The sequence below is a fragment of the Priceomyces carsonii genome, assembly GCF_900007245.1.
Source record: "Priceomyces carsonii strain CBS4050 genome assembly, scaffold: Debaryomyces_carsonii_scaffold_7, whole genome shotgun sequence".
Classification (NCBI taxonomy): domain Eukaryota; kingdom Fungi; phylum Ascomycota; class Pichiomycetes; order Serinales; family Debaryomycetaceae; genus Priceomyces; species Priceomyces carsonii.
In genome coordinates, this window is record NW_026946680.1 from 792,523 (window position 1) to 817,122 (window position 24,600).

General features: G+C 37.9%; 17 protein-coding genes across 17 annotated transcripts; 11 read left to right on the forward strand and 6 right to left on the reverse strand.

Annotated features, from left to right (window-relative positions):
- Positions 1–28: 28 nt before the first annotated feature.
- Positions 29–553, forward strand: PRCAT00006218001 (L-methionine (R)-S-oxide reductase; the record flags this gene model as incomplete). Its single annotated transcript, XM_062956352.1, has 1 exon — positions 29–553. One exon carries the CDS (start codon positions 29–31, stop codon positions 551–553), a length of 525 nt encoding a protein of 174 aa, XP_062812863.1.
- A 151-nt stretch (positions 554–704) lies between these two features.
- Positions 705–1,670, reverse strand: PRCAT00006219001 (uncharacterized protein; the record flags this gene model as incomplete). The annotated part of the gene is made up of 1 exon (XM_062956353.1): positions 705–1,670. One exon carries the CDS (start codon positions 1,668–1,670, stop codon positions 705–707), a length of 966 nt encoding a protein of 321 aa, XP_062812864.1.
- An 852-nt stretch (positions 1,671–2,522) lies between these two features.
- Positions 2,523–4,292, forward strand: PRCAT00006220001 (uncharacterized protein; the record flags this gene model as incomplete). Its single annotated transcript, XM_062956354.1, has 1 exon — positions 2,523–4,292. The coding sequence occupies one exon, from the start codon at positions 2,523–2,525 to the stop codon at positions 4,290–4,292; it is 1,770 nt and encodes a 589-aa protein (XP_062812865.1).
- Positions 4,293–4,490: 198 nt separating this feature from the next.
- PRCAT00006221001 (uncharacterized protein) lies at positions 4,491–5,063 on the forward strand (the record flags this gene model as incomplete). Its single annotated transcript, XM_062956356.1, has 1 exon — positions 4,491–5,063. One exon carries the CDS (start codon positions 4,491–4,493, stop codon positions 5,061–5,063), a length of 573 nt encoding a protein of 190 aa, XP_062812866.1.
- A 286-nt stretch (positions 5,064–5,349) lies between these two features.
- SRP54 (RNA-binding signal recognition particle subunit) lies at positions 5,350–7,005 on the forward strand (the record flags this gene model as incomplete). The annotated part of the gene is made up of 1 exon (XM_062956357.1): positions 5,350–7,005. The coding sequence occupies one exon, from the start codon at positions 5,350–5,352 to the stop codon at positions 7,003–7,005; it is 1,656 nt and encodes a 551-aa protein (XP_062812867.1).
- A 144-nt stretch (positions 7,006–7,149) lies between these two features.
- On the reverse strand, positions 7,150–7,782 carry PRCAT00006223001 (uncharacterized protein; the record flags this gene model as incomplete). The annotated part of the gene is made up of 1 exon (XM_062956358.1): positions 7,150–7,782. One exon carries the CDS (start codon positions 7,780–7,782, stop codon positions 7,150–7,152), a length of 633 nt encoding a protein of 210 aa, XP_062812868.1.
- A 208-nt stretch (positions 7,783–7,990) lies between these two features.
- PRCAT00006224001 (uncharacterized protein) lies at positions 7,991–12,499 on the forward strand (the record flags this gene model as incomplete). Its single annotated transcript, XM_062956359.1, has 1 exon — positions 7,991–12,499. One exon carries the CDS (start codon positions 7,991–7,993, stop codon positions 12,497–12,499), a length of 4,509 nt encoding a protein of 1,502 aa, XP_062812869.1.
- Positions 12,500–12,536: 37 nt separating this feature from the next.
- ERG27 (3-keto-steroid reductase) lies at positions 12,537–13,574 on the reverse strand (the record flags this gene model as incomplete). The annotated part of the gene is made up of 1 exon (XM_062956360.1): positions 12,537–13,574. The coding sequence occupies one exon, from the start codon at positions 13,572–13,574 to the stop codon at positions 12,537–12,539; it is 1,038 nt and encodes a 345-aa protein (XP_062812870.1).
- A 506-nt stretch (positions 13,575–14,080) lies between these two features.
- On the forward strand, positions 14,081–14,293 carry PRCAT00006227001 (uncharacterized protein; the record flags this gene model as incomplete). Its single annotated transcript, XM_062956361.1, has 1 exon — positions 14,081–14,293. One exon carries the CDS (start codon positions 14,081–14,083, stop codon positions 14,291–14,293), a length of 213 nt encoding a protein of 70 aa, XP_062812871.1.
- A 269-nt stretch (positions 14,294–14,562) lies between these two features.
- Positions 14,563–15,243, reverse strand: PRCAT00006228001 (uncharacterized protein; the record flags this gene model as incomplete). Its single annotated transcript, XM_062956362.1, has 1 exon — positions 14,563–15,243. One exon carries the CDS (start codon positions 15,241–15,243, stop codon positions 14,563–14,565), a length of 681 nt encoding a protein of 226 aa, XP_062812872.1.
- Positions 15,244–15,466: 223 nt separating this feature from the next.
- Positions 15,467–15,625, reverse strand: PRCAT00006229001 (uncharacterized protein; the record flags this gene model as incomplete). The annotated part of the gene is made up of 1 exon (XM_062956363.1): positions 15,467–15,625. The coding sequence occupies one exon, from the start codon at positions 15,623–15,625 to the stop codon at positions 15,467–15,469; it is 159 nt and encodes a 52-aa protein (XP_062812873.1).
- Positions 15,626–16,593: 968 nt separating this feature from the next.
- Positions 16,594–17,898, reverse strand: ISC1 (inositol phosphosphingolipid phospholipase; the record flags this gene model as incomplete). Its single annotated transcript, XM_062956364.1, has 1 exon — positions 16,594–17,898. The coding sequence occupies one exon, from the start codon at positions 17,896–17,898 to the stop codon at positions 16,594–16,596; it is 1,305 nt and encodes a 434-aa protein (XP_062812874.1).
- A 133-nt stretch (positions 17,899–18,031) lies between these two features.
- Positions 18,032–18,718, forward strand: PRCAT00006231001 (uncharacterized protein; the record flags this gene model as incomplete). The annotated part of the gene is made up of 1 exon (XM_062956365.1): positions 18,032–18,718. One exon carries the CDS (start codon positions 18,032–18,034, stop codon positions 18,716–18,718), a length of 687 nt encoding a protein of 228 aa, XP_062812875.1.
- A 353-nt stretch (positions 18,719–19,071) lies between these two features.
- On the forward strand, positions 19,072–19,413 carry PRCAT00006232001 (uncharacterized protein; the record flags this gene model as incomplete). Its single annotated transcript, XM_062956367.1, has 1 exon — positions 19,072–19,413. The coding sequence occupies one exon, from the start codon at positions 19,072–19,074 to the stop codon at positions 19,411–19,413; it is 342 nt and encodes a 113-aa protein (XP_062812876.1).
- A 357-nt stretch (positions 19,414–19,770) lies between these two features.
- Positions 19,771–20,013, forward strand: PRCAT00006233001 (uncharacterized protein; the record flags this gene model as incomplete). The annotated part of the gene is made up of 1 exon (XM_062956368.1): positions 19,771–20,013. The coding sequence occupies one exon, from the start codon at positions 19,771–19,773 to the stop codon at positions 20,011–20,013; it is 243 nt and encodes an 80-aa protein (XP_062812877.1).
- An 816-nt stretch (positions 20,014–20,829) lies between these two features.
- On the forward strand, positions 20,830–21,225 carry PRCAT00006234001 (uncharacterized protein; the record flags this gene model as incomplete). The annotated part of the gene is made up of 1 exon (XM_062956369.1): positions 20,830–21,225. One exon carries the CDS (start codon positions 20,830–20,832, stop codon positions 21,223–21,225), a length of 396 nt encoding a protein of 131 aa, XP_062812878.1.
- Positions 21,226–21,922: 697 nt separating this feature from the next.
- Positions 21,923–24,334, forward strand: ACO2 (aconitate hydratase; the record flags this gene model as incomplete). Its single annotated transcript, XM_062956370.1, has 1 exon — positions 21,923–24,334. The coding sequence occupies one exon, from the start codon at positions 21,923–21,925 to the stop codon at positions 24,332–24,334; it is 2,412 nt and encodes an 803-aa protein (XP_062812879.1).
- Positions 24,335–24,600: the final 266 nt, after the last annotated feature.

Genomic DNA, 24,600 nt, shown 5'->3' on the forward strand with positions numbered 1-24,600 from the left:
CTTCAAAGAACAATCGCCATATTAAAAAATGGGAGAAGATAAGCATCATGCTGACTATGCAAATTATAAATCTGGACTGAGCAAGGAAGAGGTACTAGAAAGTGTCGTAGAAAGTTATAAGGCATTATCTTCAGATACTGATAATTGGGTAGCGAATTTATCCAATTGCTCTTCGTTAATATGGCATGGATACCATTCATTGAAAATACCAGTTAACTGGAGTGGATTTTACGTATTACTTAATGAAAGGGAATTAATATTAGGTCCATTTCAGGGTAAAGTAGCTTGCCAGTTGATCAAATTTGGGAAAGGTGTCTGTGGGACCGCAGCTAGTTCACAAGAAACCCAATTGGTTCCTGATGTGGAACGGTACCCAGGTCATATTGCTTGTGATGGAGATACCAAGAGCGAGATTGTGGTACCATTGATAAAAGATGGGAAAACGATAGGTGTCTTAGACATCGATTGCCTAGCAACCGGAGGCTTTGATGAAACTGATAAGAAATACTTAGAGCAATTAGCAGATTTAATAATTTCAACTTGTACTTTTTGATACAAAATTTGATTTTAAAATGAAGCTAAACACATAAAATAAGAACCTTTTTATATAAGCAAAAGAGAAATAAAAGAAAAAAATTAATATTCATCCTTTTGGCGAAATAAAAAATAAAAAAGCACATTAGTCACAGTAAATTATACAACGTTTATTTGTTTAAAGAAACCTCTGCTCTTCTTTGTTCTTCTCTTTCTAGATTGTGGTATAGTAAGTCTTTCGCTTTTTCCACAGCGTGTGAGGTCCCCGATATTGTAAATGTTCTTTCAGTTTTTCCTTCCTCTTCGTCACTTATACCAATTGTAGCACCACTTACTTTCCTTACTCCCTGAATCCTAGAGCCATTCCTTCCAATTAAAGCTCCGACTATATCATTCGGAAAACTGATGGAAGTTGTAACAACATGGGACTTCTTGAGATTCCTGACACCGGTACCTCTAGGGACATAGTATGTTGTATTAACGACACTAGAGAAGTCTTCAATTAAACATCTTGATATAACCCTTAACGCATCGTATAAATTATCCACAGTTCCTTGTAACTCTACTAACCTCTCATTTGACCCTGGCAAAAATGATTTGGAAGCGATCATTGAGACGTTATATATAGATTGAATTTGTTGTATTCTCGCCCCCTTTGCACCGATCAATGTACCCATCTGACTATTTGGTATTAATAATCTTAAAATCGTAGTTTCGCCCTCAACGCAAGGACTTGATGACAACTGTTTTAAAGGGAAATAATTGTAAGGTTCGAAAGTCGAGTTACACAACGCTTGAGCGAAGTAACTAAGAGCCTTTGCTGCATCATCAAGTGTTCCACTAACAGTCAAGATTCGTTCATGGGATCCAGGCTGCAATTTTGATATGCCAGCCTTAGTATGGGTCTCTTCCCTGATTGAGTCAATCACTTGTCCACTTTGCCCAATTAAACATCCCGACTCTTTTGCACTTACCAACACTCTATAATTCAACAATGCAGCTGCATTTCTGTCATCATCTATGGCAGGTAGCGTTGTAGATCGGTCTGTATTTTCTGGCGATGAATCGTCCTTCGGAGCTGAATTAGACGTTGAGGGCTCCGAAGTGAACTTAGTATCAAATAAGGATTCCGTCATAGCTACAGATGAACAATCCCAAATATTATTCTGAATTTGATGCCTTTTTTAATGGATAATTATTTCCCTATTATTGTTCCAGTTAATAAGTTGCTAGCAGAAGAGTCCCACTGGCCAAAGTAGTCGTCAAAATTCGATGCAAAAAAAATTTGATGATTACATAATCGTACTTTTAACATCAGATTGTTAGATAGAGGACTACAGAGCAATAGCCTTCACTGATAGATCAGTGAGGACGAGGTAGGCTACTGATGAACAAAGTTCAATATCTGTTTAATCTGGATATTGTATTAGTGTTAATAAAAAAAAAGCTGGTCCATCAACTGAGAAGGAGGGGAGTGCTCAGATAAGCCAAGCTTTTAGTTCGGTGTAAGACGAAAGCTTTAAAAATCAAACGTTGAAGAGTCTTGAGCATTGAGAATATAGAGAGAAGCAGCATAAGAGCATATGATTCATCTTTGAAATCGTCTTACTTTTTTAAGAAAGCTGAAAGAAACACAAATAAAGCGCACTTAATGATAACTCCGATGGGTTGAATTACTGCAATGCACTGGAGGCTGCAACGTTTTGCGACTCGAAGACGTGGCAAAATGTCTTCGGTAACAGATAGACAAGGTGGTTGCAAAATTCCTGGAAATAGCTTCTAAAGTCTTTAAAAACTCAGTCTCTGAGACTTGCGAGGGATGTTTATTATGTCAATGGGCTCCTATAATGTTGAAATAGTGTCAAATAGAATTCGATTGCTTGTATATGCCCCACGACATTTATAGTACTCGTAGGATTTTGATGCGAACTACTTAAAAAAAGAAAAATCACTTGAGGATCGAAAAGCAAACTTCTCTCGAAAAGACAATGAGCAACGCGAGTTATCCATCACTAGATTCCTTGGGCTACTTGGACAAGTTGTCTTACACATTACCGTATAAATTATACTCAAATGACATAGTACCCGAGCCCATTATTCTACCTTTATTCATCGTTGGCACATCGGTGACGTGTGTCGTAATAGGGTCATTTTCAACATTGGGCAGACCAAGAAACGGCCAAGAGGCCAATTTGGATAAGGGAGAGATGTGGGATCCTACAGATAATGACGGATCCCCATATACTATTACAACTAACTCAGAACTTGAGTCATTGGGAACGCAGTCAATGGAGCTCAAACACGCATTCATTATACCTGTGATCGGAGGTGCTGTACTTTTGGGATTGAAAACTGCTTTGGAGAAATGGGATAAGATATCATTGAATAAATGGTTAAATTGGTACATGTTGGTGAACGGGCTAGGGCCCGTTTATTCCACCCTCTCTTACTTGTTAGCTTGGGCTTCGAGGAAAGGTACTCATGTATTTGGTCTGAACTCCCTGGCATTGTTCAAAAGGTACAGATTAACGATAGCTGAAGACAAAGATTTTTTTCCATTAGGTAGCGTTGACTATATTGATGAGCAAACTATCAATCAAGAGAAGGATATTAAAGAGCGAACCGAGATGTATGAAAAGTTAAAAAAACATTTGAAGAAAAATGATGTCAAGGTGTTGCTGGCAAACTCAGTAGAGCCTAAGCAACAAAAAGCAAATCTCATCTTCGACCTTAAGATATTGATTGCTGCCCCGCTAGCTTTATTAATCATCTACGCGTTCTATAAACATAACCCAATTTTGAATCTGAGCTATCCTTTTGCTGACACCAATTGGATAGCCCTGAACGTGTTTGGCGTCTCGTTCTCCATATTTGGCGTAAGCATGATTAGATTGACTAATTTCAAGATCGCATTCGCACTCATGTCTTTATTGTTCTTGTATGATATCTACTTCGTATTTGGCTCTACGGCAATGGTCTCTGTTGCTACCGGCCTCAAGATTCCTATCAAACTCATGTTCCCAGGTAGACCGAAGACCTCAGACTACTGGGAAACTGGAATGAGCATTCTTGGCTTGGGTGACATAGTCGTACCTGGTGCGGCTGTGGCTTTATGTTTACGTTACGATCTCTACAACTATCATTCTAAGCTGTTAAGGTCTTATCATCAGCTCCTGCCTTTCCCCAAAACCTATTTCATCACGTCCGTGGTATCTTACGCAATCGGCCTTATCTTGACTTTGTTAGCTCTCAATGTTTACAAAATGTCTCAGCCTGCTTTGTTGTATATAGTTCCTTGTGTTATCCTTGGTATTGTTAGTATTAGCGTTCTTCGAGGCGAATTTAGCAACCTTATGCACTACGGGGAAGATATTACCGCGTTTGACGATGCGCGGCCACTGCTAAGTGATGCCACTACTTCTCGACAAGCCGATGACACCGAAGAAGACTTAGATTATGAATACGAGGAGGTCGATGACTCTTACGACGAATGGGAAAGACGAGTGGAGATAAAGAGACTGCGTTTCGAAGGTTCGTATGATCCTGATGCCATCGATCTTTACAATCCGGTTGTCTACGAATTTGGTGACACTGACGATGAGGATGATGACACATTTTTAATACAATCGGAATCTGACAGCGATGATTTCTTGAGCGATGATGCGGTTTCTGAACCCGATATAGCTATTCTTAGGGGTGACATCGATGTCAATCCCCACGAATGGTACAGCGACGAAGATAACAGTTACGGAAGTTGAATTGCGCTGATAACCTGCATAAGCTTATCAGTTCCATCAAAACACTTACCCTAACGAAAATTTCACCTTTTAAAAGAACGCAACTCTTTTATAGTAGAATATATAAATAACAGTAACTCCACAAAACACAGTAATTGTAAATTATTTAAATGGAGAAACCGCGTGGCAAAAGCAAGACATTCATCGTATAGGAACAATATGAAAAGAAAGCTAGATGAAACAAAGTCAGCAAAGCGATTAAAGTTTGAACGAGAGATATTTTCGAAGTCAATAAAGGACATTGAGGAGATGATATCAGAAGAGGACGCTTACCATAGTATCAAAGCCTTAAGGAAAGCACACAATTCATCGTTGCGAGCAAGTTCGACAAAACCAAAAGCGGAGGATGGAAGCGGGGTGCCGCTTGCTTCAACGGCGAAGATAGAGGACGGCAGCAGCCAGTATGTGCCCCTAATTCATTCGAGAGAGCACCCTGAGTACGATTACGATTGCGTTAACATCTCATTCTTGAGCAGCGAGGACAAGAAGCCTAAGTGTCAATCTACAGTTAACATGGGCGGGATCCCAAGATACACTGAACCCAGGCTCAAGCGCAGTTTAGTACCAATTTTACCTAGTCAAACTGGCTCGAAATTTGCTGGTATGTTTGATTTCGACTTAAAAGAGGATGTTAAGGATCTTCCACGAAAGATAAATCTAGAAAAGGATCTCAAGCTCATGGATCAGCTTGTCTCATTAAACTCTCGTCTACACTTTCTGCATTATATATAATTTAAAGATTAATAAAATCATCTGATTGGTTCATAAAAATCGTAACTCCTATTAAAATTTAGCCAGTGACGAGGAGCGAATGACACAGTGCCATCCGATCCTTATCACAGCAATCTGTAACCACTTCTATACCATCGAAGAAGAATATGATAAAATCACGTGACACGAATAATTTTGGGTGAATAAAAAATTATATTCTCGACGGGCTAGAATCAAAAGAATAATTGATCAAGTTCACAAGTCACCATTTGGAGCATCAAGCCTGAGTAGTAGCTGAAAGTTTAGCATGGTGTTAGCAGATTTGGGTAGTCGCTTGCGAGGCGCTTTATCAAGCGTTGAAACAGGCTCAGAAACTGAAATTCAACTGATGATAAAAGATATATGCACAGCGTTACTAGAGTCTGATGTCAATGTCAAGCTCGTGGCGAGGTTGAGAGATAACATAAAAACCAGAATGGCTTCTGAAATAAACGAGAATGAAGCTTCAAGCAATAAAAGGAAGAAGTTGCAGAAAATTGTGTTCGACGAATTATGTTCCTTAGTGGATTCGCATGAAGAGCCCCCGAAGCCAAAAAAGATATCACAGCAGAAGTCAAAGACAGTCAAAGGCAAGCGGAAAATTGTAAGTAATGATGAAGGATCTCATATCATCATGTTTGTCGGTTTGCAAGGTGCAGGTAAAACTACATCTTGTACTAAATTGGCAGTCTATTATAAAAAGAGAGGTTATAAAGTGGGTCTCGTATGCGCTGATACATTCAGAGCTGGTGCATTTGATCAACTAAAACAAAATGCTATAAAATCTTCGATCCCGTTTTATGGTTCTTACGTTGAAACTGATCCTGTCAAAGTTGCATATGAAGGTGTGCAAAAGTTTAAGCAAGAGAGGTTTGATATTATCATTGTAGATACATCGGGTAGACACAAGCAAGAGCAATCATTGTTTGATGAGATGATCCAGATATCTGAAATGATTCAACCTACCCAAACTATCATGGTTATGGATGGGTCCATTGGTCAAGCGGCAGAGAGCCAGGCTAAAGCATTTAAGGAGAGCTCAAATTTCGGTTCTATTATTTTGACTAAAATGGATGGTCATGCGAGAGGAGGTGGTGCAATCTCTGCTGTTGCTGCAACGCACACTCCGATTGTTTTCATTGGAACAGGTGAGCATGTAGGTGACTTGGAAATTTTTAAACCTTCTTCGTTTATTTCGAAATTATTAGGGATTGGTGATATTCAATCGTTAATAGAACATGTCCAGTCGTTGAACTTACAGGATGATGCTTCTCATAAAAAAACCATGGAGAATATAAAGGAAGGGAAATTTACGCTCAGAGATTTTCAAACTCAAATGAATAATTTCCTCAAAATGGGCCCCTTAACTAACATTGCTTCCATGATACCTGGTATGTCGAGTATAATGTCACAAGTTGGAGAGGAAGAAACGTCCAAGAAAATCAAAAATATGATTTACATCATGGATTCTATGACTACTAAAGAATTAGATAGTGATGGCAGAATTTTCATAAAGGAACCGGAAAGAATAATTAGAGTGGCGAGAGGCGCAGGATGCTCCGCCGTAGAAGTTGAAATGGTCTTGCAACAGCAAAGGATGATGAGTACTATGGCAGTAAATGCTAAGAACATGCAAGCAAACAACCCTGCTGCTGGTAATCCAAACATGCAAAGAATGATGCAACAAGCTCAACTGAATCCTAATTTCATGCAACAAGCAATGCAAATGCTTGGAGGAGGAAATGCTGGAAGTGGAGGTATGCCTGATATGTCTTCTATGATGAATAACCCTGGAATGATGCAACAAGCCCAGCAAATGATGAGGCTGAATCCAGGAATGATGCAGCAGGCGCAACAAATGATGCAGAACCCTGGAATGATGCAGAAACTTATGAGTCAATTTGGTGGTGGAATGGGACCTTAATCATGGCTACTCTTAGCGTTCATTTGAATATATACAAGTATATAATGTGGATCGATTAACAGTTACGACCACAAGTTGATTGCCTGTAAATTTCGTGTAATAATCTATACAATTAACGTACATAATCCTTTCATCACGCATTTTTTAGCGATAAAATTCAGGCCTCGACGTATTCAAGCCATATTCTTTTAAAGCATTGCTCAAATCTTCCATGGTCAACACAATTTTACCTTGCTGATTTCCAGCATTGCTGCTATTATGACTTGGCTGTTGCTGGTCTCCCCCATTAGCAGCATTAGAGCCAGCCCCAGTAATCAGCTGTTGGTTAGCATATTGCTGACCCTGTAAGAGCTGTTTCGCTCTTACTTGAGGATTCGAAGAATTGTAGACTGATGATGCACTGCGGATCCTAGAATATTCATATGCGTCCTGAGCAATGTCCAGCACAAATTTTTGAGTTGCTAGCGCTAATAGCCTCTTTATCTTGATATCTGAGCTTTCGAACCCATTTTTTGCTAAATAATAGTCGGTGACAGCATCAGGTATAATTGGAGCAAACTCGCTATCCATCATATCAAGAACTTCTTTCAATGTCTTATCCTTTCGGGTGAGTTCAGGGAAATCTGGAAGTGCTGATAGATTGATACTTTCTCTACCATTATCCTGTGGGGCATCTGTCGTAGTAGATTCTTGCTGCTCATTTATTTCACTATTGTCCTCATCCATCTCATTTTCTTCTATTTCTTTATCGAAATTAATTTGTTGGTCATCACTCATCGTCTCAGTTTATAGTACAGCTCAAGATTTTCTCTTGAAAATCTATTTATTATAAGTAATTTAACCTTTAATCTTGCTTCAAAGCGTTAGCGATAATGTTTAAAGATTAATGAGAATTTACTATACAGCGCGAAATATTAAGGTAAAATTTAATCTCATTTACAACAATAAAGAAACGCTTAGGAGATAAACTGGAGGGGAATAATAGATGAAGCAGGAACTTCATAATCCATATGATTCCGCAACATTTGGAAATTCACTCCTGTTACGGGTAGATGGAGCCATTGGGGCCATGTCTTTATCGCCCAATGGTAGAGATGCGGTCTTAGCAGGACGAAGAGGTCTCTTCATAATTGACCTAGACGATCCTTTTACGACACCAAGATGGCTTCATCATATAACCTCTTGGGAAGTTGCAGATGTTCAGTGGTCGCCTCATCATGCTGTAAAGCCATCTTGGTGTATATCCACATCAAACCAAAAGGCTTTACTTTGGGATTTGGCGCGGCCGTCAAACAATGCGATTGTAAATGTGCTACACCAGCATACGAGAGCTATCACGGATATCAATTTTCATCCTTCAGATCCAGAGATCCTTTCAACATGTTCTATTGATACGTTTGTGTTAGGCTGGGATATGAGGACTCCACGGAAACCGGTCATGAAGTGGGCAGAATGGAGAGCTGGTGCTACACAAGTCAAATGGAACCATGAAAATCCTTTTGAAATTGCGTCGAGTCACGATAATAACTTTTACATATGGGACACTAGGAAAGGTGCGTTACCTGTTTTGAAGATCAATGCGGCACATAATGGAAAGATCAACGGGATTGACTTTAGCAATGGCTTATCTAACATCATTACGTGCTCTAACGACAAGAAAGTGAAATTTTGGAATCTCAAGAGTGATATTGTTGATAAGATTTCTAAGAGAGTTTCTTTTTTCGAGAATATGGATACGAATGAAGGTGCTGTTCAGCCTAGTGTTGTCGTCAATACTGACTTTCCGGTAGCTAGAGCGAGGTCTTTACCTTTTGGTAAGGATAAATCGTGTGGAATCATGCCATTGAGAGGTGGTGACAATGCAATTCACATTGTAAATTATGATGCCGCCTATAAAGCTGCGCTTACCTCTAGAGAGGGCCAAGAGATAGAGTGTGATTCGATATATACATTCAAGGGGCATAAGGGTGCAATAAAAGATTTCCTTTGGAGGACTAGGCATGAGACTTATGAAGGCATTAGTGATAAGCAAAAATGGAAAGAATTTCAGCTTGTTACTTGGTCATCTCAAGACTTTGACTTGAAATTATGGCCCCATGATGATGATTTGTATAAGAGTGTTAACTACAATCCATCTTATCAAAGAATACTAGATGTATTTTCAAACGGTGACCTGGGAAATGATGATAATAGTGATGTTCAATCTTTTGAGACAGAAGAGTTAAAGAACGATAAAAATACCCTGTATAATTACCAAACTTATTGCGTGGAGCCGCCCGTTACTATCGATGATTTGAAGAAAAAATGCAATGGAGATATATTATCTTCGTTAGTATTATATAGAATATATGAACGTCAAAAACAAAGTGGAAATACTGCGAGCCAACTTAACCATCTCGATTGGATCTCGGGGGTAAGAATTGGACATTCAGGTAACACATCACGAAAAGATGGTATAGATGAACAGGATGGACCATCTAACCTTGGGGAAGAGGTCAGTATAGTTGGTCATAAGTTCCCTAAGATCAGATTTGAGAAGATCTCGGTTTCTACTGGCGAACTTGTTATTAGTTTGAGAGGTCCAGTTAGCGAACAAAATATATTGGAGAAAGTAGCAACTTCAACAACGGACAATGATGAAACTGAAGCCAATACTACCATTGAAAGAGAGAATTCTAAAGATCAAGGGCCACCGAAGACAGAGAATTCACTAAGCCAATCGGTCACTTTGGTTAGCCAAGATGGAAAAAGTCACGACGGGGACAATTCTTTATCATTATCCAGCAATAATCTAAGTGCTGCCAATGAGGAAAGTACCGCAGAACAGAAATTAGTTTTCATTAGAATGGAGATCAAGTTTCCCAGAAATTATCCTTTTGGAGAAGATGAGTTACATGCAAGGCTGAGGAGACTTCTGAAATTGAAGAAACAGACAGCCGTAAGGTTTCATATTGAAGAAACTCACGAATTGACTGCCTCAATCAAGAACGAAATGCTTAAGAATTTGAACGAAATTGCTAGCTTTTTCACAGCTAAACATCACACTTATTGCTTGGAACCGTGTCTCCGATACTTGATGGGAGAAAAAATAGAAATGTCTGACCTGATTTTGTTGGACACGTCTCAAGATGTTACTAGAAATGGAGAAGAAGTTGTAGAGAACATTGAAAAAGTAGGTTGGGCGGATGATTTGGTTGGGGAGCATGATCCGATAAGAATGAAAGATGATTCCTCTGGAGAAGAGGATGTTGATGTTTTTGCTGACTTAATCCCAGCGGCAAATGATCCAGAAATAATAAATAGCTCCGAGAGCCTCAATTACACTAAAAATGAAAGTCAAGAAACTTCAGGTTTATTACAGCCCTCAGAATTTGCTGACTTAGAAAACGAGTATACCCAACAAAGACCTTATTTCGATTCCACGCCTCTTCCAAAAGGATGCGGTGCATGTTGGTCAGCAACTGGTAAACTAGTTTGCTTTTTCTTTCCCAAAATTGCAAATGAAGAAAGCAAAGAGCTTCAAGAATTAAGCAATTTAAATTTTACCGATGGAGGGTTTAGTTTGAAGCAACATGGCTCTCGTAGTCACCATAAACGCCCTCAACGTCTAAATAGTGGCCAGTCTGGATCCATTATTTCTTCCACCGATAAATCGGACTCGGAGATCAGCGAGGAGGTTAATGATTCTGACACAGAGAACGAGTCGGATGACGCAAGATCAGATACATCGTCAGATGACAGTTTCGTTGATGACTTAGATGAAATGTTCCAAGAAGATTTAACTATTCGGCCACGAGTTCCTGGGTTATTCAAAGCTTCTTTGGGTCTCGGGAACAGGTATGCTTCCTATAACAGATTGAATAAATTCACGAGTCAAGGTGAAACGGGATCTAATGCGATATCTTCTGGACGAGCGGAAAGCTCTCATGGACTTAAAAAGAAAAAGAGTAGAGGAACTTCAAAAAATAAGAACATTGTCGGTATTTTTGACTATAGATATCTTATTCCTGTGAAATACGAACTAGCTCGTGAGTATAGGGTGTTAGGAGATGCTCCCGAGGCATTAGCGAGGTACAATAGCGAAGTTGCTTCAAGATATGGTTATAGAGAAATCAGCGAAGTTTGGAAGTTGTTAGAAATGGTATTGACGAAGGACATTGATGTTTATAGTCTCAATGAATCAGCGTACAGAGGCAATAACCATCAAAATATAGCTGAGAATAATGATGTGGAGGCATTGAATCAACTTGTACGTAGCTCCAATATCGTTCAACAGGCGTTGCAGAATAATACCTACAGAATATATTGGGGGACTCACCCTTTTGGGCATACTTGGTTAATAAAGGAAATTTTCAGGTATTTTGAACTCAATGGTAACATACAGATGCTTGCTATGCTATCGTGTATTTTATATGAGAATTCTCAAAACGTCAAGAAAAATCCTTCGGACCTATTTAAGATACCTATTCACACCCCTTATCAAGTGCCTCCACCTCCCCCCTCTGCCGTTGCAATGCATCAGTTCAATGAGAATAACCAGCACAACGTAATATCAAACCAACATGAACGGTATGGGCTCTCTCATCGAGATTCAATCACTACGGATCGAAAGTCTTCAACTTATATCAATAACCCACCACTATCGATTACGAAAAGGGATCCTTTGAATTCGACACCTCCATATGCCAATTCAATTACATCTTCTGTTGAAGTTTCCAGCTTGAAAGATCTTTCACCCGAACCCAACAGTATGATATCCAAAAGTAGTCAAAGCTTCGTGTTACTGCCCATGAATGAATACCTTGCAAATAATGAACTGTTTAAAGATAACAACGGATTAAGTGCAAAGCTGAGGTACTCTATAAGAAGGAGCTCCAAAAAACAACAGCAAGATTCGAAAAGGACAAAATCAAACCAGCTATCTACAAATCTGTTCTCTAAAAGTAAGGGCAAGGTTGGACAACCACCTATCATTACACTTGATATGATGAATACCGAAGATTTAGATTTATTTGATGACGTTTACTCATCATCATTACTCGACTCTCAAGATGATGAAAAGGTAAGAAGATACCGCGAAGCATACTCACAGATTTTGTTCTTATGGGGATTTCCGATTAACAGAATAAAAATATTGAAATTCAACTATCCAGACTCAGATGGCTGTAAAGAAAGGTCATTATTTGACGAGCACAAAAGTTTATTTGGCTTTAGAAATAGAGGCAAGGCTCTAAGTAATCAACAAATGGTAACAACATGTACATCTGTTATAACTGCTAAATTTAATGTGTGGAATACGAGCAAGCAAAAGTCATTCAAATATTGTAACTTATGTAATTTGATGGTCACTAAAAATTTTACAGTATGTACAAATTGTGAGCATATTTTACATTCTCATTGTGCCTTTGAGTGGTGGCCAAATGCAAATGAAGACGAGACTAGTCAATACTGTCCTAGTGGTTGTGGCTGCAGATGTTTAGATCATATGATCTAAGATTTTTTAAGATGCATATAACTGTATATAGTTCAAGCTAAGGTTGTCTAGTGGATACAATTTGATTCTTCAATTTATCATCCCATTCTTTGCAAAGCTCCTCGAAATAATGCACAACATCCTCAGCGCCGGTAGCATCGATCTCTTCTCTGGCAAGATATTCTCTTCCTAGTCTATCACTTTGAGAACATATTTTATAAGACTGATCTTCATCATTAAAAGCACAGGATATTGGAGCATTCGCTGCAGTATAGCCGGATATATTATGGTATCTTGATCCTAGGAGACGGGCGATATAAAAAAGAAGAATCATTCCATAGTATGTAAAAAAATTTAAAAACTGGAAGAACGAAAAACTTGTGAAAATTCCAGGATGAACAACGTATTCTTTAATACCATACTGAGCATTGAATTTCTTGTAAGTTCCAATATGCAATAAATCCACTAATCGCTTAGAGCCCTCGTAGGGCTCAGGCGATCTTAAAAGTTGCAAATCCAGGAATGAAAGATATTTAGGATTAGCCATGATAGAAGATATCCATATAACTTTGCCTCCTTTGAGTAAGTCCTTACATTTATGGACCAAATAGAAGGGACCAAACACATTAGCTTGAAACACCAAACCTAGACCATCAGACGATTTGACTCCAACGCGTTGAGTTTTATAGGTTGGGTTAGTGACTCCCTCCACAGGGTTCTTAAAGATCTCGACGAATGCCTGGGGCCAATTAATTCCAGAATAAACCCCCTGCGCAGCATTTATAAACAAATAATCTATACGACTATATTTTTTATTCAACTCATAAAACGTCGACAAAACTGAAACCATATCCGAAAAATCAACTAAAATATAATCGAACTCCAATTTTCCAATTCTATCACCATGATACTTTATGAAATGATTGTTTATTGTCTCTATAACTTGTTTAGCTTTTGGTAACGTTCTTGACGTAACAATCAAGGTCAAGTGATCAGAAGCAGGTATCTTTTCTAGTAATCGATACGCAATATTTATCCCTAAATTTGATGTCGTACCAGTTATAAGAGCGATTTTCGAATCAACATTGACGTTCATATTTTTAATTTATTACTCTCCGTTGTGATTATCATTCGTCAAAAGTATAAAAGTATTATATCGTATATTTGTCGTAAAGAAAGAGTCGCGAAACAACATCAATGATGTAAAAAAAAAAAAGTTATAAAATATCGACAACTGCAGGATTCGAACCTGCGCGGGCAAAGCCCAAAAGATTTCTAATCTTTCTCCTTAACCACTCGGACAAGTTGCCTGTTTACTTTTTTTGTAAATGATCTGTCTTATAAGTATGTACTCTTAAGAATTTAAAGACCATGGTCATAAGATAATTACTTCATCCTTTTTTCCCAAACAGCATTTTTCCAAATGTAATAAAATAACAAAATTGAAGCTTGATCTTTTGATAGAAGTGAGATTATCACTGTCACAGAAGCTTTATGGAGCTAAGAAAATAGCAAGAAGTAAAGCGAACAAAAGAAATGAAGTTTAAGATATAGCCACGTTATCTTGAAACGTGATACCTTTACAAAGGAATTGTGTCTAATATGAGAAACTCAATGAATGCCGATGATGTTGAAGTAAGAAAGCCGCAAAATAATTCTCAAAAAGATAACCGGAAACAAAACGAATCTTCCGAGACTCTCTCAGTCTACGCATTTCTTGTATTGGCACTGGTCCAGTACAGCTTAAGGTTCACAAAATATGAAGAATGCTCTCAGATGTACAAATGCAAGGTTATCACCTTCAGTAGAGCTTAGGATCTACAATAGAAGCGGATAGTAGTAAAGTATTCTTGCTTAGAGTACCCAGTTATTAACATGAATCACGTAACTACGACAATAGCTCTTAAATGACCCTAGGAATAATCTACCCTTACATCTACTTCGAATAACAAAAAGATTACGTTGAAACAATATCCCATTGTTAATCCCATCTCATCGTGTATTATTCAATTTTTTTCTCTATGAAAGCAGTAATGTAATAGTAAAGCTGGTAACAGAAAGTCAAATTAACAAAAATATTTTAATTATTTGTCGATCAAACTATTGAGCCGTTGAATGGCATAGACACCCTCAAAGAAATTCATTATTATCCAAATCAACTTCTTATTTAATGGAACTCGATATTTGTTAAGTTTTGGAAGTGTGACGAATACAATCTCGAGAAGGTGAATCGAGTATAATGTAGAAAAAAGTAGACTCGCATAAGTCTCTAAAGTAATTGCGCCTTTCACCAAGAATTCTGGAGCCTTGGATGCCAAAAAGGCAAGGCCCTGATTATTTGTGATTGCCGATCTGAGAAGTAATGGGTCCTGAACTTCTGATATTAGCAATACAAAAAGCACGTACATAAAGATATCTTTGGAACCTGGAAAGAGCACTTTTGTAATCTTTTTATGAGAATATCCTCGTCTATTAGCAGCATACTTCGCCATTGCAACCAATTTTGCCTTAATATCCTTAAAGGAATTAACGGGAATGCTTTCATTTTCAATTGCTTCATCCCAGCTAATGACAAGAGTTTGAGGCATTCCAGCAACATCCTGATATACAAGACTCATCAACGATACATCAATGTCACCGATCTTGACTGTGGACTCCTTTATCAATGCAGGTTTGACATTTCCATAAACCACCACGTAATCTTCTAAGGACATCTGATGGTTCTTGTTCATATGCAGAATAATCTTCTGGCTATGATCGGTCATTTTCTTAAAACAATCTTTACTAACTATTCCTCAACCTATTTCTCAATGGTAGCGATACTTCTATCTAGCATAGGAAAAGATCTTTCGAAATATCTTTTCCGATATTTACCTGTGATTTTAACAACTACCGCGAATCCCAACTCAAATCACATTTCAGAAACGCTATTGGCATGTGAAAGAGGAGAGCAATCCTGGATTGTTTTAGCATAGTTCTTGCTCCATTTTATACCCAAGACTCGAGACTTAGGGAGCAAAGGAAGAAGCATTTGAATAGAATTATACTGAATGATACTAAAAAAAAAAAAATGATTCTGCCCAGGATCGAACTGGGGACGTTCTGCGTGTTAAGCAGATGCCATAACCAACTAGACCACAGAACCATTCTTCAAATTTTTTAGGGATCAGTCGTATAAGTACACAAAATGTGAATAGAGTTGCAAAAACCGCCCTGAAACAGTGTTGTAAAATTATATAAGGGCGAGATACTCCCAATAGTAGAAGATTACATTCTACTAGGGATTCTCAGTAGTAGCACACTATACATAATCTTAGACTAGTCAAGTATTCATTAGGAATCACCTAAATACGATAGTAACCCTTTAAAACAACTATTTAGAACTCCCTATAAACCTCACAAATTTTGTTATGGATCAGTCTTATAGGTATATGGGATACAAGAGTGTTGCAATAGCGTTGCAAAATTATATAAAAAGCGAGAATGTCGTCTCAAGATAGAATAGTATGCTAAAGTAGGGAGTCTAGATAGCACTAGGTAACATATAGGTCTAGAGCAGTGAAGTATTCTTTAATAATTTCCTGAGCACGGAAGTGACAGAGTGAGAACAAAGTTCCCCAAACTCTTACCAGCTTCATGTACCAAGCGCAGTTCTATAAGATTGATTTTTTTTTAGCGCAAAATCAAAAATTCAAGACTTGGTTATTTCCTAAGCTACTGATCCTTATGGTTTTCTACCTACTTAAATAAAGCTCTTTGTTACGTGCCTCAACGCACTTGCAACATCTTAGTTACTAATCAAGTGATATTCTGGTGCCTATCAACTTAAGCTTTAGGGATCAATAGCCTACAAATATGAACCGTAGCATATTCGAGATTGTTCAGTAGCATTGTGTGACTGACGTGAAAAGGCTATCCATAAAAAAATCGGGGCGAGCTGGGAATTGAACCCAGGGCCTCTCGCATGCTTGATCGTGAATACACACTACCCAAAGCGAGAATCATACCACTAGACCACACGCCCTAATTTTAGTTTAAAATTTCTTCTAGCTAAACATAAGGTTGCTATCTTAATATTAATAAAATTATGCTTATATTAGTTACTAAGTATTAATCTATTTATTTTTAACTGATGCAAATAAATCTTCCACTTCATTCTGGACTTCATCAAGAGCTCTCAGCTCTGATCTGACTGAACAATACCAGATCAATCCATTTATTACCCCGGTAATACCAGCGAATACAGTAACAAACAACAATAAAACGGAAAGGAAAGGAATTTGGGATGAAACAAAACCTATCACAACATGCATTGCAACCACAAATGCCATTGAAGTAATGAAATAGATCTTTCTCCAGCTAGCCTGGAAAGGAATTGTATACGTTCTGTATTCCTCTATCTCCGAAATCAATTGCTTATACACGGTAAGCTTTTCTAAGTTGCCACAATGAAATTTTTCACGGAACTCATCTTTGTTACAAATTCTAAGATTCACTGAATATGCAAAGTGGTCTGAAAAAGAACAATTATAGGGTTCTGGAAGCCTTTCGAAGAACTTAACCGCTGCAGAAATGGGTGCTAACATCTTGGGATCAATCAATGCGTAGTCTAATCTGCAAGCCTCCCACCGTTTCCTTTTCGATCTCCAAGTATTAAGTTGAGAGTCACAAGTAATACCACCTAATGTGACCTGATCTGTTGGGTTCATGCTAGCTATCTCTTCGTTTGAAAATGTTTCTTTACTGCATTCTTTCCAAGAATCCATCAAGCCACCTTCGACTCTAAACAATTCATACGGTAAAGAACCTGGCTTCGAATTCAAATCTCCAACCTGAATTACGGCATACCCTGATCTCTTCAAAATTTTTATTATTCTAGTTATATCCCATGCTTGGCATGCTCTATGACATGAGTAGCTGTTGTCGCCCACACCATAAGGTGCATGCATATGAGAGTTCATCACAGCTACTGGTGTAGCACCTAGACGATGTGGTTTTAACAACGTAACGGCAACACTTTTCCCTACGAACCAATCTCCCCTATAGAATGCAGATGGTCTCCCATTGATAGGAAACCTATATAAGAATGTTTCTTCGATTGGTATTTTTGATAACAATGCTAAACCTGGCCCCGTAACAATCCCTGACTTGAATAATCTTCTGTAAGGATACAAGTTCTTACAACTCTCTTCAATGGTATCCCAATCTTCTTGGCACCATACCTCCTGTAACGCCACTATATCAAACTCATCACCTGGGGATGGATTAGAAAGCCTTTCTGCGAGAGCTTGGAATCTTTCCCGACGAAATTTTGAAATGTACTTTAGACCCCAGGTATTAAAGGTCAAAAGCTTTATTATATCTTTTGGGTCTATATCCATCTTCATGCCACTAGGTGGCTTCACTGACGTATTACTCATATTAGACAGTGTGCGCTAAGTAGTCTTATATTTAACAAAAAGAGACATCGCGAACATTTATGTAAACAAAAAGTAAACCATTATTTGAAAAAACAAACTAAAGATTATAAGAGTGTATAGTATCATAAGTAAGATGAATCAACTTGCCTTCGAGGAGTTTGGAGATTTGCAAGAGCAAATGCAAGACTTCTCATCTAGAGTTGAGCAGTATTTAAGTCAAAAGAGAGGTAGTCTAATTGAACACAAACAAAATCATTATATCAAACTAAATGAATTGAGGTCACAAGAACAGAAACTACAAGCAGAAATAAATGAAAATAAGACTAAAGAAGAAAATTTGAAGCTGACGATAAAGCAGTCTTTGGAGTCATTACAGTTACAACAAATAAAAGTAGATGAATTGAAGCACAAGCAGAGTGAGCTCTTGGATCATAAGAATCATTTAGATAAGGACATAGAGCAGCTAAGGAAAGAAATGCTGGAGATCGAAAGCGACCTCGCCAAGAGCGAGGATAATTTAGCCAGGCAGCTAAAGAGAGACTATCCTGAACTAGTCAAGTTTGAAGTGTACTTGGGTTTGAGAATCGAAGTAATAGATATTGACATCATAAAGTTTGTATTTACAAATATCGACTCTAATGATTTTGAGAGACAATTTTGGTTTGAGCTTCACATAAAGGAAGACACCTTTCAGATTAAAAACCCAAATCCTAGTTTACAACCTGAAACAGTATCATCGCTTGAGTCTGAATTCAAGAAACATAAGGAATTCGTAAAGTTTCTAAAGTCGGTACGAAACAAGTTTAAAGACTTGATATGACAAGAATGACGTTCCAAATTTTGTATTATAGTTTTCAATATACCCTGGAGATAAGGCCAAATCGAGCATGCTTTTTATATGAGTGATGTTACAGTTATAATTCATTTAGCTGTCGATATCGCATATTAGAACCAGACTAGAACTCTCAGTTCTAATTTTATAACTTCCATATTTCAAATGTACAATAGAATATCATTACTACTCTGGTTTAGACGTCCATAGTGATTATAGACATGCTTAATACAACCTTTGAGATTGTGTTCAATGCGATATAATGAATTGCCACAAATAAAATAGTTTTAACTAAAAATTTTTGCCGTAGAGAAAATAAACATAACAGGAACAAGAACACAATGAAGGCTGACAAATATATAGAAGTAATAGAATCAATTCACCCAATCGAATCGGATTACGAATCTGAGGACGACATCCTAAGCATTCCACAACGCAGAGAATCAATTGCAGATGCCAAAAAAGAAAGCGCTATGGCACTAGATAGTGCTACAGAAGGAAACAGAGATACACCATTTTGGTTAGTACTCATTGGGAAAAGCGAATCTGATGAAAAAATGGAATCCGAGCTGCAAACTCTGTATTGGGATATTATTTATGTAGTCATACTTGGCTTGAGCTTCGTAGTGTTGCTTGTGGCATTACACACTCTTATTCTGGACCTTCGTCCCAAAGATGAGTAAGCAAAACCAATGAAACCGAATTCGGCACAAGAACGAAACTAACTTTTTTTTAGATCTTCGGGGAGAGTAATTAGTTGTTTAATGACAGACCTTGCTAGTCTCTCTTCTAGCGATAGGTTTATAGTTACTCAATATTTGGCACGTAATGGAGCAGAAGCCATCGATCTAGAGTAGCTATGAACTCTTGACCTCATTAGTCATTCTCGTCCTGATCAGAATACGAACAGCTGAAATACAGCCGCGCACAACTAAAGCTATTTACGAGATACTGACTCATTTTACGAACGGCAAGGAGTAATATAAAAGCACAGTGAAAGTAAGCTAGAATAAAGCTAATGTTAAAAAGTATATCTAACAATGTCAGATAAACTTACTAGAAAGAATTCGATAAATTCTACCCAAACAGGGTCTTATTCGATTGCTTCTTCAATAAGCAGTATCGGATCTAAGACGATTTTAAAGGCTAAAAGCAAGCTACAGAGTTTCAAGACGGGGCCCTCAAAAGATGATTCGGAGGATTCTCCTGCTGCAAAAGAAGCGAGTCTACCTAAGTTGACTTCAGAAAGAGACAAAGCGACTGTATACCTTTCACTTCGTTAATTTAAAAGCTGGGCTTTTGTATTTAAAATAGTTGCATTAAGTAGAATACAAGCATTATAAACTGCCTAAATATGTAAGTCACCTCTCATCTTTAATGTTCTACAACGATCGAAATTAACTAGCCCATTTCATTAAGTTAAGTGTGAATTACTTATATGCAAATTGCAATTTTTGACCGGAATTTGTAATTTAAGAAAGAATAAGGAAAGCAAGACTTTCTAGAAGAAATGTTTTAAGAGCGGGAAAATGCAAGTTAATAATATTTTTATGTATCTCAACTAAAAGTATTTGCTAATTAATAATGTTCTAGTGCATTTTAACTAAAAATAGCTGATCCAAGGTTTTTTGCCTTTTGGGTGCAAATGCGCTTATGTAATAAATGTAGATTTTCTGATTATTAGATACGAATAACCTGAAGTCAATTTGAGTACCACGGCAGTAGTGTTTTTGATATATTTTCAGCTGCATCGTTTCCATATTAATCTATTGTTACTATGAAATGGAAGAAGAGAGGAAAATTTCAAGAACCATGAAGAACGCAGCTAGGAATTCGGACACAGGGAAAACAGACTAACTGAAAAATACATCTAATGAAACAAATTCTGAGCTATGGTATTAGAATACAGGGTCCATTATGGATATATGAGATACCTGTGGAGAGATATGAGTTGAATGATGGTAGCATTTTTAATTAGAAATCAAATCTTTTGCCAAACGGGGTTACCCGGAATTATAATCACATCATTTTCATCTACGTGTTCATCAACATTTCAATGAAATATACTACAAGATAAAACATAAAGCACTTAGAAAGATATGATTAATATAGCCATAGGTTTGTACATATTTGCATCGCTTACTTCGTTGGTTTCAGCTAGTCTCTTTGATTTTATTAATCATCAGTTTGGTCACCAACAACAGCAGCAAGACCCGCTTGACTATGAAAACTCGGTCTTAAATGCTGCTTGCGATAAATTCGTGTGTCCGGAGACTTCAATTTGCGTTGATGAGCCTAAGTTCTGCCCTTGTCCCTTTCCAAGTTCGCAACTCAGATGTTTTTTGCCAAATGGGCAGCATATTTGCATTTCAAAACCTGCCGGAGAAATCAGTGCCAATTACAGAGACCCTAAAACAAATTGGAAAATTGACGCAAAGGATGATGATATAAGAGACTGTGGATGGGTCAATCGGGCAGTCAAGGGCCTTGTTTAAGTAATTCATACCGTCATAAGAGCATTCCGTAAAACGGCATTCAGAGCTTAAGTATACTGGCCAGCATAAAATATGAGGGATAGCATTTAAGAACAAGCTAATACATTTGTCAAGGGCAGTTGCACGTCCAAGTGCTGATACAGTCACTCTTTTGAGCCTTATGACAGAATAAAAAGTATGACTGATAGTCTTGAGACCATTCTAGATTTTGCGTGGGAAACTTGTACCACCTTCAGGACTTGGAATCTGTTATCCATTGGGCTCATAAGAGACCAAGGGACCTTCGAAAATTCTCGGATTCGAAGCAGTTCGTTTCTACAATTACTAGAGGGCAGCTTTGTAAAATTCGTACAGAATGGGAAAAAAGAACAATTCTCTACTCCGAAAATTGATAAGACAAAAGATAGAAAAATAATTCATGGTTTGCAAAGTCTGGGTCTCTTTTAGCTCTCAGGAATGATTTGAGGCTCACCGAGGACTCACCTGATATTCACTTGTCTCTTATTTATCATTTCAGTAAACATAATATCACGTGCCGATAAATAGTGAAAAATTTCCTCATTGACTCACATAAGCGTAACTTATTGTAGATCTATTGGATAATAAGATTGGGTGAAAAATTATTCTAGTTAGTGCACTCTAGTAGTAAAAGCTAAAATCGTTAAGGAAGTTTCTTGATACAATCTACATTTAGAGGATGTTGACGGCAAGAAAGGTGTTAAGGGCAGATCGAGTTGCTCTGAACTTGAGAAGTTTAGCTACTTTAACGAAACCAAAATTTGATTTTGAGGTGCCTAGTGAATATGAAAGTAGAACTCCACCCTATGGGAAGTTGATTGAGAAGTTATCTTTAGTAAAGAAGATCTTTGGCGGTAAGCCTTTGACTTTGGCGGAGAAAATTTTATATTCTCATTTGGTAGACCCAGAAGACAGCTTGGGCTCGAGTTTAGGTCAACTTTCGAATGTTAGAGGGACTGAATACTTAAAGCTCAACCCAGACAGAGTCGCAATGCAAGACGCATCAGCACAGATGGCTTTGTTACAATTTATGACCTGTGGAATGGCATCTACAGTAGTACCAGGATCTATTCATTGTGACCACTTAATCGTGGGGAAAGATGGAGCAGAAGAAGATTTGACAAAATCTATTGCTACGAACAAGGAGGTTTTTGATTTCTTGCAGAGCTGTGGTGAGAGATATGGCATTCAATTCTGGGGACCAGGTTCTGGTATTATTCATCAGATTGTCCTTGAAAATTTCTCTGTTCCTGGTTTAATGATGTTGGGAACGGATTCGCACACTCCTAATGCTGGTGGCCTTGGTGCTATTGCCATCGGTGTTGGTGGTGCTGATGCTGTGGATGCATTAACGGGAACACCTTGGGAGTTGAAAGCTCCTAAGATTTTAGGTGTACATTTAACGGGTCAATTGAGTGGCTGGTCTTCGCCAAAGGATGTCATTACATATTTGGCAGGTGTATTAACCGTAAGAGGTGGAACTGGCTATATCGTTGAATATTTCGGTGAGGGTGTAAAAACTTTAAGTTGTACAGGGATGGCCACTATTTGCAATATGGGAGCAGAGATCGGTGCTACGACTTCTACTTTCCCTTATCAAGAAGCTCATAAAAGATATTTGGTCGAGACAAACAGAGGACCAATTTCAGAGGCAGCTGATATAGCGAACAATGAATTCAATTACTTGAGAGCAGATGAAGGTGCGGAATATGACCAGGTAATCGAGATTAACTTGAGTAATTTAGAACCTCATGTCAATGGTCCTTTTACTCCTGACTTATCGACACCGATTTCGAAATTCGGTGAGACAGCAAACTCGAATGGATGGCCCTCGAATGTGTCTGCTGGTTTAATAGGTTCGTGTACCAATTCTTCTTATCAAGATATGTCCCGTGCTGTCTCAATCATCAAGCAGGCCGAAGCTGTTGGATTGAAGCCAAAGATTCCCTTTTTTGTAACCCCTGGGTCAGAACAAATTAGAGCTACGATAGAGAGAGATGGTTTAATCGATACTTTTGAAAAGAATGGCGCTGTTGTATTGGCAAATGCTTGTGGTCCCTGTATTGGTCAATGGGATAGAGAGGACGTTTCCAAAACCTCTTCTGAAACTAATGCGATTTTTACTTCCTTCAATAGAAACTTCAGAGCAAGAAATGATGGAAACAGAAATACAATGAACTTCTTGACCTCTCCTGATATGGTTACTGCTATGATCTACTCTGGCAAAATGAACTACAACCCAATTACTGACAGTATAGAATTAGATAATGGTGAAAAATTTAGATTTGATCCTCCCCAAGGTGATGAATTACCTGAACATGGTTTCATCAAGGGCCGAGAACAATTTTATCCTGATCCTAATCCACAGCCAAAAGCTGATGTTAATGTTAATGTTTCTCCAGAATCTGATAGGTTACAATTGTTGGATCCATTTAAGGCCTGGTCAGGAGAGGAGTTATCAACAACTGTTTTACTCAAGGTAGAAGGAAAGTGCACAACCGATCATATTTCTGCTGCCGGAGCTTGGTTGAAATACAAAGGACATTTGGAAAATATATCTTATAATACATTGATTGGTGCTGTTAATAAAGAAACTGGCGAGGTTAACAAAGCTTACGATTTAGATGGAACAGCTTATGGCATCCCAGAATTGATGATGAAGTGGAAGGAAGAAAAGAGGCCCTGGGTGGTAGTTGCTGAGCACAACTATGGAGAAGGTTCTGCCAGAGAACATGCGGCTTTGTCTCCTAGGTTCTTGGGTGGATCAATAATCTTAGTTAAATCGTTCGCAAGAATTCACGAAACTAACTTGAAAAAACAAGGAATGTTACCTTTGACGTTTGCTAATGAAAATGATTATGATCGCATATCTTCGGGAGACGTCTTAACTACAAAAAACTTGAAGGAGTTAGTAGATAAAGATGGCGAGAATGGGGGAACCTTGACAGTGGAAGTGAAGAAAAGAGATGGAACTACCTTTGATATTATTTGTAAGCACACTATGTCTAAGGACCAAATTGCGTTTTTTAAAGACGGCTCTGCAATCAACCACATTGGCAATTTAAGAAGAAAGGAAGAGAATCTCTCTTGAAATTTTGGATCAAAAGGCAGTAGAAATTACATGGATAAAAGATGCTAGTTCATTTAGACTCAAGCTGTGTATATATACGTGAATTATTAGATAAATGACTGTGTATTAGATTTAATCCAAGATACTTAATCTGTGACTGAATTTTATTACCTAATTGTATTTATGATGAGAGTATTATACTTTATTTATAATAAATTGAAGTAATCTAAAAAGAGGATGAAATATCAATAAACCTCTGACCAAGAGCTTCGTTTATGAGAAGGGAT